Source organism: Phascolarctos cinereus, unplaced genomic scaffold, assembly GCF_003287225.1.
Source record: "Phascolarctos cinereus isolate Bilbo 61053 unplaced genomic scaffold, phaCin_HiC Scaffold_3;HRSCAF=262, whole genome shotgun sequence".
Classification (NCBI taxonomy): domain Eukaryota; kingdom Metazoa; phylum Chordata; class Mammalia; order Diprotodontia; family Phascolarctidae; genus Phascolarctos; species Phascolarctos cinereus.
The window spans coordinates 187,726,924-187,740,131 of NW_027555736.1; the positions used below are offsets into that span (position 1 = coordinate 187,726,924).

Consider the following 13,208-nt stretch of genomic DNA (forward strand, 5'->3'; position numbering starts at 1 on the left):
GAGTGAAATAAGCAGAACCAGGAGAACATCATACACAGTAACAGCCACACTATACGATGACTAACTTTGATAGACTTAGCCCTTCTCAGCAATGCAAGGATCTAAGACATCTCCTAAAGTCTCATGATGGAAAATGCTATTCGCATCCAGAGAAACAACTATGGAGTCTGAATGCAGATCAAAGCATACTATTTGCTGGTTTTTTTCTTCTGTTTTGTTTCATTTTCTCTTTCTGGTGGTTCCTCCTATTAGTTCTAATTCTTCTTTACAACATGACTAATGTGAAAATATGTTTAATAGGAATGCATATGTAGAGCCTATATCAGATTGTGTGCCATCTTGGGGAGGGAGGTGAGAGGAGGGGGAGAAAATTTAAAACTCAAAAGCTTATGGAAGTGATTGTTGAAAACTAAATAAATTAAAAAAAAAATGAAAAAAATAAAGAGAATCAGTGACAGAAGAAAAAAAGAAAAGAACCCCTTAAAGAGCAGAATAGGCTAAATAAAAACTTACTGAAGAAAATAATTGTTTAAAAATCAGAACTGGGAAAGTGGAAGCTAATGACTTCATGAGACATCAAGAAACATTAAAACAAAGTCAAAAAATAGGAAAATGTGAAATATCTCACTGGAAAAACAAATGACTTGGAAAAGAGGTTGAGGAGAGATAAATGAAGAATTTTTTGATTACCTGAAAGCCACAATAAAAAAAAAAAGAGCCTGGACATAATATTTCAAGGAATGATTAAGGAGAACTTCCTTGCTATCTTTCATCCACCAAGTAAAACAGAAAAAGAAAGAATCCATGGACCACTTCCTGAAAGAGATCCCAAAATGAAAACTCCCAAGAATACTGCAGCCAAATCCCAGACTCCCAAGTCAAGGAGAAAATACTGCAAGCAGCCAGAAAGAAACCATTCAAATATTATGAAGCCACAGTCATGATCACAAAAGATTTAGTGGCTTCCATGTTAAAGTTGCTGAGGGCTTAGAATGTGATATTCTGCAAGGCAAAGGAACTAGGATTACAACCAAGAATAAGCTACCCAGCATGACTGAGTACAGTCCTTCAGAAGAAAAAATGGATATTTAATGAGACAGAGGACTTTCAAGCATTCCTCATGAAAAGACCAGAGCTGAACAGAAAATCTGACTTTCAAACACAAGGCTCAGGAGAAGCATAAAAAAATAAACATGAAAGAGTATCATGAGCGACTCAATACAGTTAACTGTTTGCATTCCTATATGGAAACATGATCCATATAACTCCTAAGAACTTTATCATTATTAGGGCAGTTAGAAGGAGTCCTGAATTATTTAGGAATAGGTGAGAGGATATTTTCTGAATAGCATCAGCCTTACAGTTACCATTCTAGAAACCCCAAGTCCAAGAGTTCTGGAATCTAGCCTTTGAATGAAAGATGAGTTACTGGTTAGCACCTGTTTCTTGGAGAAAGGAGATTGAGAATGTAAAATGGAAGACATTTCCTCCTGAAACTGGTGGAGCAGCCAGGGAGTTTAGATCATAACACAGAGGTCTAAAAGACCTGGAATTTGCCCTTTTATTTTTTTTGGTTAAGTGATTTGGCCAGGGTCACACAGCTAATGAGTGTTATGTGTCTGAGACCACATTTGAACTCAGGTCCTCCTGACTCCAGGGCCAGCGCTCTATCCACTGTGCCACCTAGCTGCCCTGGAATTTGCCCTTTGCAATTACTTTGAATTATCTGGACATTTCAAGTCAAATGGAAAGGGAATTTGACTTTCCAGCAACTCCAAGTGTGGTTTCCTTCCAGGGGGAGTCTAACCTGTCATAATAAGACCATAAGGCTAGATGCCTGTATTGGTCTCAGTTGGGAAGTGGGACTCACCAGAATGTTGGGAACTTGGCTCCTTAGCAAACTTAAGTGTTTGCCACCCCAAGAAAGTCCTAGACCCAAGCTGCTATACAAATGAGGCAATATATAGGCACTGAGAAAAGCTGGAACTCACTGGGGAGAAGAATTATATTTCTTTATGGACTACTGAAAGTCCTTTGTATAATATTTTCTGTATTTTCTGGGGGTGCAGTGTAAAATGAAAGCTCTCCTGAGCCAGATCCATGCATTTTTACCTTAAGTGTTTGTATAGATATAAGAACCCTTTTACTGATATCTATTTTACTGACATCTCTAGTCAAGCTACAGTCTGATATTTCCAAGGGGCAATTCTGGGTGAGGGTAATATGAACCAAAGACTAATACTTTTAAGAAGGTGCCAACTGAACCCAGTTTGTGTAAGCCCAGAGCCTGGGAATACTGGGTTACACCCAAAACTACACTAATCTTTATAAAGGTATGTACATTAATTTAAGCTGGGAGGAGAAGTAGTGGCATTGAAAACCATAACGTGATCAAAGGAACTAAGCTATAAGGTCTCAGAAGAAAAGTAGAAGTCATTAAGTTAGATCAGGCCTGTGATACCATACACTGCTTATGTACAGTCCCCTACATTACAACTCTGTACACTCCAGTGGCTACTTGCTTACACTTTCCAGGTCCACGTCTTGATTGACAGTATGTTCCTCTGAACATAACTGATGTGAATGTGACACTTCTTCTCTGTTCCTACTACTATCTGGGGAGAGAAGACATGGGTCCATATCAAATCTAGAGTTTTCTCTTGCCATAAATGTTAAAAATCATCATAGAGGCCCTTTTCAACTACTGACCATTAGGCTTTGGGCAGAACTAATTGCCTCCTTACATACTTTCTGTGGGGTATCTTACTATTCCTCATATACCAGGGGTTGTAGATGGGCTCCCTAGCCCCCCACTCAGAGAACAGAGGGAATTCTTCTGATTGGTTCCTGGGGGCTGCAGATGCCTCCAAGATGACAAGTAAGAGCCAATGGGGATGGACTCTCATTGGACAGTCCTGAGCTTGGAGCTGGGCGTGTTGGTTTGAATCCTGGCTCTGCCTTAGTGCCTGAATGACCCTGAGCAAGTCACTTAACCTCTAAGCCTCAGTTTTCTCATCTGAAAAAGAACTAGATGACCTATAATGTCCTTTCCAGCTCTAGATCTATGAACCCATGAAATTCTATATTGTTTCCTAAATAAAAGATATTCAAACTATTAAAACTATTTTATTTTAATTAAGTAATTAAGAGGAATTAACTTCAAAATTCAGTTCAATATGTCCCCTTCCAGAGCTCAGTCACTGCAGAAGGATTTTAGAGGAGAAATAATTAGTGCTTGTCTTAGATCATCCTAAATGGAGAACAGGGTGAATGGAAGATGAACACATTACTTACTGGTGTGAGAGGTCCTTCTGCTTGAGCCTCCATTGGGCTGGTGGGTGTGGCTGCAAGAAACTGGCCCGCAGCTCCAGTCTGGAGTTCTAGTCTATCTGCATATTGCTCTGATGCTGCAGTGGCAGGACACGCCACCGACAGTGCCAAGACCACACTGGGGGCTCCATTTTTTTTATGATCATCTTCTACCCAAGGACCTAGTTTATGCTGTTCTTCTTGAGGAGATTCCTCGAGGATTTGCAGCACCTCAGGTTCCTCATCTGAAGGGCTTCCAGTTTTATGCCCTAAAGCCCCATTCGTCCTGAAATCATGAAGGTCCCGCTCCTTGTCCACAATCACCCAGTCCTTGGAATCAACCTCCTGCTGGCAGGAGCTCAGGTTGACAGCTATGAATCCATTGCTCCCACCACCATCTGCCTGCTCTGGAGAGTTGGCAGACGCAGGCTTAGAAGCGTCTGGGAGGTACTCTTCATCATAGTGCCAGATGTGGTCAGTACGGGTCACAGCAGGAGCACAGGGCTTATGAAGAAGAGAAGCAGGGGGAACTGGTTCCTTTTCCACACTGGAGTCTTTCTGCATTTTTTCCAAGCTTAAGGGAATGGAAAGAGAAAGAAATTACTCAAAATTCCTGGCTGGGGGACAGGAGGGGAAACTGCTTATGCAGTTGATAAGCTCTCAACAGATCATTTATTCAAGTGACAGCTTCCCAACAACAAAACACAAGCATCAGTTTGCCACATGGAGAGTGGCCTGACCACCCTGCTATGTTGATCTAATTAGGGTCTGCTCTGAGAAACAGTCAAGGACAGAAGGAGGTGTCTTTTCACAGAGATCCAGGTAACAAATCAAGAGAAAAAGTAAACTGTATAACCTTCTCCACTCGGCTCTGACAGTGTAACCAAACTAACCCCAAATTCTTCCTGTGAGTAGGAGAAAATAGCTGTTAAAGCTGTTTCTGCCTGATCAGAGCACTACAAAAGACAATGAAAAAAAATGCATGCCACTCTACATAGAGTAAATATTTTATGAATCTGTTCAATTCCTATACCTGTATGCACATGTTTTTTCATATTTATATATGTATATCTCTAGACATACCTTCAGTGATAGTGTTTTAAAGAAGGACAGATAACTGTTCAAGTGTCCTGCATACCATACACAAGTCTGGTGGTGATAAGTGGTAACAGATTGTATGTAGAGTTAAGGTAAAAAGTACCAGTATAGGAAAAAAGAAGATTGTTGATAAGTCCAGTTCCATTAAAGTCATTTCCCACAGGGACTAATGCAATCCTCTCCTAACTGATCTTGTTTCTATCAATTCACATTCCACAAAAGCTGCCACATTAATATTCCTAAAACATAGATCTGACCATGTCATACCTCTGTTGAAAAAGATGGGTTTTTCTGGGCAGCTAGGTGTCGCAGTGGATAGAGCACTGGCCCTGAAGTCAGGAGGACCTGAGTTCAAATCTGTTCTCAGACACCTAATACTCACTAGCTGTGTGACTCTGGGCAAGTCACTCAACCCCAATCACCTTACAAAATAAAAAAGGTGGGTTTTTTTTTAACTGTCTCTAGGATAAAATAGAAGGTCCTCTGGCATTGAAAGCTTTTCATATTGGGTTTTCACCTGTCTTTTCAGATTTCATCTCCTCCACCTCCCCCACCCCCAGCCCCATCCACTACACACGCACTCTCTCTATCCTAACAAAACTGGACTACTTGGTGTTTTCCATGCCCCAAATTCCATCTCCTGCCTTCAAGCCTTTGCACAGGCCATTCCTCAGACATTCCTAGAACTCTTTCCCTTCTCACCTGGGCTCTTGGACTCCCCAGCTCCCTCCAAGATTCACTTGCTATGGCTATGTGAGGCCTTTCCTGATTCCCTCAGTTGTTATAGCTCTTCCCACTCAATGCCAAAATTACTTTGCATGTATTTTGTTTTTCTTTCTGGATAAATGATGTTGACTCCAAGTCAAGCTTCTTGAGGTTCATTTTTGCCTCTGTATCCCAGCACATGCCTGGCGCACAGTAAGTGCTTGATAAATACTTGTTGAATTGAAGTTCCTCAGTCTTCTCATTGCACATTACTTCCATCTCTATCTCTATTTAACCACTATTTGCAGCTATAAAAGAGAGGAAAGAAGTGTTGTTGATCTGAAAGTGGGTTTTATGCTGCCTGTACCAGATATCAAAATTGTAAGTTATGGCTCTGCTCAGTCTCATACTCCCCACAACCTTCTAACTCCAGCCCCAAGCTCCATCCCTACACTGTTGTCTCTCAGCAGCTGACCTTGCTTGCTACTATATGGAGAAGACTTAGGAACTTCCTCATTTCCCTTCTGCTACATCTCAAAAGTTTTTGATACAGTCATTCATCCTTTGCTCTAGTCATAGGGGACAAAGTAGCATACTCCTTGAAAAAGTAAACCTTATCAGTCTGGCCCTTAATCTGATCCTCCTATCTAATGCAGGACCTTGTTCCCTTGGTGTTTCCATGCTCACACTCTCATTTTCACAAAATAATTGTCAGGAAGATCCTCTAGATGCCATCTATTCTAACCCATTATTGATCACCTTTAAATCTATGAGTGGTCATCCTGCCTTTGTTTGAAGATTTCTGGTGAGGGGGAACGCGCTGCCTCCACTGGCATTTCATTCTGCTTTTGGAGATCTTTAATTAATAGAAAGTACTTTCTTTATATTAAGTATAAACCTGCTCCTCTGCAACTTATGCCCATTACTCCTAGTTATACTCTCTGTCGCCAAGGAGAATAAATCTAAGCCTTCTTCTACAAGACTGCTTTTCTAATAGTTGATGGTAGCTATCATGTTCTTCCCTAATTCATTTCTTCTTTAGGTTAAATATCAACTGATCCTCATAGGGCACAACAGTCTTTTGATTTTTCACTCTCTTAGTTTCTTCAATCTTCCCTTAGCCCTTCTATCTTCTTAAATGATTGTTCTGGGTCTCACCTCCCTCTCATTGCTTAACTTTGAGAAATTCTTTGCCTATATCTACTCACCATAAGTCACTCCACAACCACCAGGAATTCTATTCCTACTACTCTACTAAAATAGCTCTCTTGTAGGTTGCTAATGACCTCTTAATTGCTGAATCCACTGGTCTTTTCTTAGTCCTTACCCTTTGTGACATTTAGCAGATGGTTCATACAAATCTGTTTTGTTGAATGAAAATAACATTTTGCTAAGTAGGTATTTTGTACTTAAAAATGACTACATATAATAAGGAATACAAAAGAAGCAAAAAATATACTGAAGGTTAGAAATGTTTTAATAAACAAAGTTCTATAATTACATCAGTCTTGGCAGTTAGTCTTAACAACAGAATAAATTAGTTAATCCCTTCTGTTAACTCTTACTGAATAGAACTGCCTCTAAAAGTTCTACTTTGATGTCTGAAGCCCAAACCTTTGTTTCCTCAGTCATTGCATCTTTTACCCACCACATGTCTCATTGTGGCAGGGATTCTTGGAGGATATGCAAACAGAACAGGAACTATGGCACATTCTATAAGAATAGAGCGTGGTCCCAGAGATGGACTTCTGATGGTCTCAGCTTTCTGAGACCAACAGAACCAGAGACAGAGAGGCTCTTCACCACTAGGCTGGCCATGGCCACCTATGAAACAACAACAACAACCAATGGTCCTCAATCCCATGCTGAGGATTATAGAAAAGGGGGCAGGGGTGCCAAGAATCACAAGATTTACAGACAATAACATTACCTTCACTGTTAGGCATTTTAAATGTGAGGACATTATCCAATGAACAACAGATTCAATTAATTCAACTAGAAACATGTATTAAGTGCTTACTGTAAGAAAAATACAGTGTGAGGTGCTGGGGCCAGGTGCTGTGCAAGGTCTTGGAGGTAGCTGCATTGGCAGCAGCTTCAGAAACTCTAAGACTATGGACAGTGGGGGTGGGAGGGTGGGTCAGACAACTAGTTGAAAGGAGATTGCAAGGGACCTTTTGCTAAAGCTGATTCCCTTGCTGCATTGTCTATATACAGTTCTGGGCTGCAGCCTCAGGGCCAAAAGGCATGATAGCAATGGGCAGAGGAGAACAAGGGCCCAGGTCATGGTTCCAGGGTAGAGAGAAATGCTAAGGTCACTTATAAGGCAAGGGGATAGGGACCCTGGTCTCAATTCCAAATGGGGAGCTGAAGGAGTGTGGGAGACACCATCTCAGTTCTCAGGGCTAAGAGGAGTGCTGCTGCTGGTGGCTGCAAAGAAACAATGTCCCTTCCTGAGTAAAGACCAGAGCATAGATCAGAAGGGCAGTGACCACACCTCTCCTTAGATCATACCATTCTGGAAACACTAAAAACATACAAACCTCCAGAGCTAGCTCTGAAAACAAAAGCAAGAAAGGCCTGAAGCTTGAGACACTGGCCCCCTCCACTCCAGGAACAAAGCTTTAACATTCACATAAGTTATAAGTCAAGGAATAGTCTGGAAAAAATGAGCAAACAACAACCAGAAGAACTTGACCATAACAAGTTACTATGGCGATAGGGATGATCAAGACATAAACCCAGAAGATAACAATGTCAAAGCATCTACATTCAAAGTCTCAAAGGAAAATGTGAATGTTTATACACTCAAAAAGAATTCCTGGGAGAGCTCAAAAAAGGATTTTAAAAATCAAATAAGAGAGAAGAGGAAAAACTGTACAAGAACATTATGAAAGGAGTCAACAGCTTAGTAAAATGGACACAGAAAATACTGAAGAAAATAGTATTTTAAAAAACAGAACTGGCCTACTGATAAAAGAGGTACAAAAATTCACTGAAGAAAAGAACTCCTTAAGAAGCAGAAGTGGCCAAATGGAAGAGGAGGTACAAAAGCTCACTGATGTAAATAATTCCTCAAAAATTAGAACTGGGTAAGTGGAAGATAATGATTCCATGAAACTTCAAGAAACAATTAAAAAACCCCCAAAAGAACAAAAACAATAGAAGAAAATGTGAAATATCTCACTGGAAAAACAACTGACCTAGAAATACATCTAGGAGAAATAATTCAAGAGTTATTGGACCATGTGAAAGCCATGAACATAAAAAAAAAGCCTAGACATCACCTTCCAAGAAAGTAACAAGGAAACTGCCCTGATATCCAAGAACCAGGGGGTAAGACAAAAACTTAAAGAACCCACCAATCACCTCCTAAAAGAGATCCCAAAATAAAACTCCCAGAAATATTACAGACAAATTATTGAGCTCCCAGGCCAAGAAGAAAATATTGCAAGCAGCCAGAAAGAAATAATTCAAATATGGAGCCACAGTTGGATTATACAAGATTTAGCAGCTTCCACATTAAAGTGTTACAGGGATTAGAATATGATATTCTGGAGGGCAAAGGAACTAGGATTACAACCAAAGATAACCTATCCAGCAAAACTGATTCGGGGGAAAATAGATATTTAATGAAATAGAGGACTTTCAAGCATTCCTGATGAAAAGACCAGAGCTGAATAGAAAAACTGCCTTTGAAATACAAGACTCAAGAGAAGCATTAAAAGGTAAATATGAAAGAGAAATCATAAGGGAATCAATAAGATTAAAATGTCTACATTCCTACATGAGAAGATAATAATTGTAACTCCCAAGGATTCTATCATTATTAGGGCAGTTAGAAGGAGTACAACATAGACAGAGGGTATGGGTGTGAAATGGCTACGATAGGATGACTCACAAAAATAAAATTAAGGGGTGAGAAGAGGGATGTACTGGGAGAAGGGGGAAGGGAGAAGAATGGGGAAAAGTCACATAAAAAGGTACAAAAAGAAGAGCTTTTACAATGGAGGGGAAAATGTGGGAGAGGGTTGGCGGGCAATGCTTAAACCTTACTCTCATCAGAATTAGTGCAAAGAGCGAATAGCATACCTACTTAGTTCAGTATAGAAATTTATCTTACCCTACAGGGAATTAGGATGATAAGGGGATACAGGGAAGAGGACTAATAGAAGGGAGGGTGGATAGTGGTCAGAAGGCAAAACAGACTTTTGAGGAGGGAAAGGAGAGGGAGGGAGAGGGGGAGAGGGGGGGAGAGAGAGAGAGAGAGAGAGAGAGAGAGAGAGAGAGGGAGGGAGGGAGAGAGAGAGAGAGAGAGAGAGAGGGAGGGAGGGAGAGAGGGAGGGAGGGAGAGAGAGGGAGAGAGAGAGAGAGAATAAAATAGAGGGAAATAAAAAGATAATAATCATAACTGGGAATGTAAATGGGATGAACTCATCCATAAAACAAAGTGGATAGCAGAATGGATTAAAAATTAGAATCCAACAATATATTGTTTACAAGAAACACACTTGAAACAGAGAGACACACAGCGTAAAAATAAGGGGCTGGAGCAGAATCTATTATACTTCAGCTGAGGTTAAAAAAAAAAAAGGAAGCAGGGTTACCAATCATGATCTCAGACAAAGCAAAAGTGAAAATAGACATAATTAAAAGAGATAAGCAGGTAAACTACATTTTGCTAAAAGGTACCATAGACAATGAACTAATATCAACATTAAATAAATAAAGAAATAAACAAACAAATAAATAAATAAATAAGCAAATAAATAAATAATAAATGTGCCAAATGGCATAGTGTCCAAATTCTTAAAGGAAAAGTTAAATGAATTATAGGAGTAAATAGTAAAACTATACTAGTAGGGGAACCTCAATTTTCTTCTCTCAGAACTAATAAATCTAACCATAAAATAAATAAGAAAGAAGTTAAAGAGATGAATAGAATTTTAGAAAAGTTGGATAAGATAGACCTCTGGAGAAAATTAACTGGGAATAGAAAAGGGCATACCTTTATCTGTACATGGCATCTTCACAAAAATTGATCACGTATTAGGGCAAAAAAGTCTCACCCAAAATGCAAAAAAGCAGAAACATTAAATGCATCCCTTTCAGACCATAATGTAATAACAATTATATTCAATAAAGGCCTGTGGAAACATAGATTTAAAATTAATTGGAAATCAAAGACTGACTGGGTCAAAGAACAAATCACAGAAACAATAAATAATTTCATTAGAGAAAATGACAATAGTTAGACAATATATCAGAATTTGTGGGATGCAGCAAAAATAGTATTTGGGGGAAATTTATATCTCTAAACTCTTACATCAATAAAACAGAGAAAGAGCAAATCAATAATTAGGTATGCAACCAAAAAAAAAAAAGAACAAATTGAAAAAGCCCCAATTAAAGACCAAATTGGAAATCCTGAAAATCAATGGAGATATTAATAAAATTAAAAGAATAAATAAAATTAGGATCTAGTTTTATAAAAAAACTAATAAAATAAACCACTGGTTAATTTCATTAAAAAAAGAAAGAAAACCAAATTAACAGTATCAAAAATGAAAAGGGTAAATTTACTACCAAGGAAGAAATTAAAGCAATTAGTTGTAGGTATTTTGCCTAATTATATGTCAATAAATCTGACAATTTAAGTGAGATGGATGAATATTTACAAAAATATAAATTTTCCAGATTAACAGAAGAGGAAATAGAATACTTTAATAACCCTATCTTAGAAAAAGAAATTGAACAAGTCATAAATGAGCTTTCTAAGAAAAAATCCCCAAGACCAGATGGATTCATCAGTGAATTCTATCAAACATTTAAAGAACAATGAATTCCAATATTATATAAACTATTTGGAAAAACAGGCAAAGAAGGAGTCCTACAAAATTCCTTTTATGACACAAATATGTGGCTGATACCTAAACCAGGAAGGCAGCTACATGGGTAGTAGCTACAGCACTGGCCTGGAGTCAGGAAGACCTGAGTTAAAATATGGCCTCAGATACTTAATAGCTGTGTGATCCTGGACAAGCCACTTAACCCTGTTTGCTTTAGTTTCCTCATGTGTAAAATGGGCCAGGGAAGGAAACAGCAACCCATTCCAGTATCTTTGCCAAGAAAACTCCAAATGGGGCCAAATGATATGATTGAACAACAACAACAACCAAAACCAGAAAGAACAAAAATAGAGAAAGAAAACCACAGACTAAATTTCCTAATGAATATTGATGCAAAAAATTTGAATAAAATACTAGCAAGGAGATTACAGCAACATATTGCAAAGTTCATACACTATGACCAGGTGGAATTTATACCAGCCTTGCAGGACTACTTCAATATTAGGAAAACTATCAGCAAATTGACCATATCAAAACAAAAATCTTATGATTATCTCAATAGATACAGAAAAGGCTTTTGAGCAAAAACAACATTCATTCCTATTAAAAAAACACTAGAAAACATAGGTATAGGTACAGCTTTCATTAAGATTAAGTAGTATCTATCAATCCTACCTAAGCTAATTTACTTATTCAGTGCCATACCAATCAAACTACCAAAAAATTATTTTACAGAGTTAGAAAAAATAATAACAAGATTCATTTGGAAAAACAAAAGGTCCAGAATATCAAAGGAATTAATGAAAAGAAATGCAGGGGAAGGTGGCCTAGGAATTCCAGATCTTAAATTGTATTATAAAGCAGCAATCATCAAAACTGCTTGGTACTGGCTAAGAAATAGAGTGGTGGATCAGTGGAATAGGTTAAATATGCAAGACACAGTAGTCAATGACTATAGTAATCTATTATTTGATAAACCCAAAGACCCCAGCTTCTGGGACAAGAACCCACTCTTTGAAAAAAACTGCTGGGAAAACTGGAAAAGAGGATGGCAGAAACTAGGCATAGACCCAAATCTGACACCATATACCAAAATAAAGTCAAAATGGGTTCATGATTTAGATATAAAGGCTGATACTATAAGCAAACTGGGAGAACAAGGAATAGTTTACCTATCAGATCTATGGAGAACAGAAGAATTCATGACCAAACAGGAAGATAGAGAACATTACAAAAAGCAAAATGGATAATTTTGATTACATTAAATTGAAAGTTTTTGCACAAAGCCAATGCAACTAAGATTAGAAGGAAGGTAGAAAACTGGAAAAGAATTTTTATAGTCTCTCTGATAAGGGTCTCATTTCTAAAATATATAGAGAATTAAGACAAATTTGTAAGACTACAAGCCATTCCCCAATTGATAAATGGTCAAAGGATATGAACAGACAGTTCTCAGATGAAGAAATTAAAGCCATCTATAGTCATATGAAAAAATGCTCTAAATCATTATTGATTAGAGAAATGCAAATCAAAACAACTCTGAGGTACCACATCACACCTATCAGATTGGCCAACATGACAAACAGGAAAATGATAAATGTGGAGAAGATGTGGGAAAATTGGAACATTAATGCATTGTTGGTGGAGTTGTGAAATGATCCAGCCATTTTGGAGAACAATTTGGAACTATGCCCAAAGGGCTATAAAAATGTGCACACCCTTTGACCCAGCAATAGCACTTCTAGGGCTATATCCCAAAGAGATCATACAAATGGGAAAAGGACCCACATGTACAAAAATATTCATAGCAGCTCTTTTTGTGGTGGCAAAGAATTGGAAATTGAGAGGATGCCCATCAATTGAGGAATGGCTGAGCAAGTTGTGGTATATGAATGTAATGGAATACTATTGTGCTATAAGAGATGATGAACACACTGACTTCAGAAAAACCTGGAAAGACTTGTATGGACTGATGCTGAGGGGAAGTGAGCAGAACCAAGAGAACTTTGTACACAATAACAGCCACGTTGTGTGATGACTAATATTGATAAACTTAACCCTTCGCAGTAATGCAAGGATCTAAGACATCCCCAGAGGCCTTGTGATGGAAAATGCTATCCACATCCAAAGAAAGAACTATGGAAGTTGAATCACTATCATTTTTTTTTCTCTTCTGTTGAGTTTTATTTCCTCTTTCTGATGGTTCCTACTATTGGTTTTAATTTTTACTTACAACTTCACTAATGT

At 38.4% G+C, this 13,208-nt stretch overlaps 1 protein-coding gene across 1 annotated transcript in view; it reads right to left on the reverse strand.

The window, feature by feature from the left end:
- TTBK2 (tau tubulin kinase 2) overlaps positions 1-13,208 on the reverse strand; it is a 215,350-nt gene that overhangs the window by 32,647 nt on the left and 169,495 nt on the right. The window contains 1 exon segment of the mRNA XM_078151365.1: positions 3,295-3,883. Within this exon segment, the coding sequence (XP_078007491.1) occupies positions 3,295-3,883 (589 nt within the window).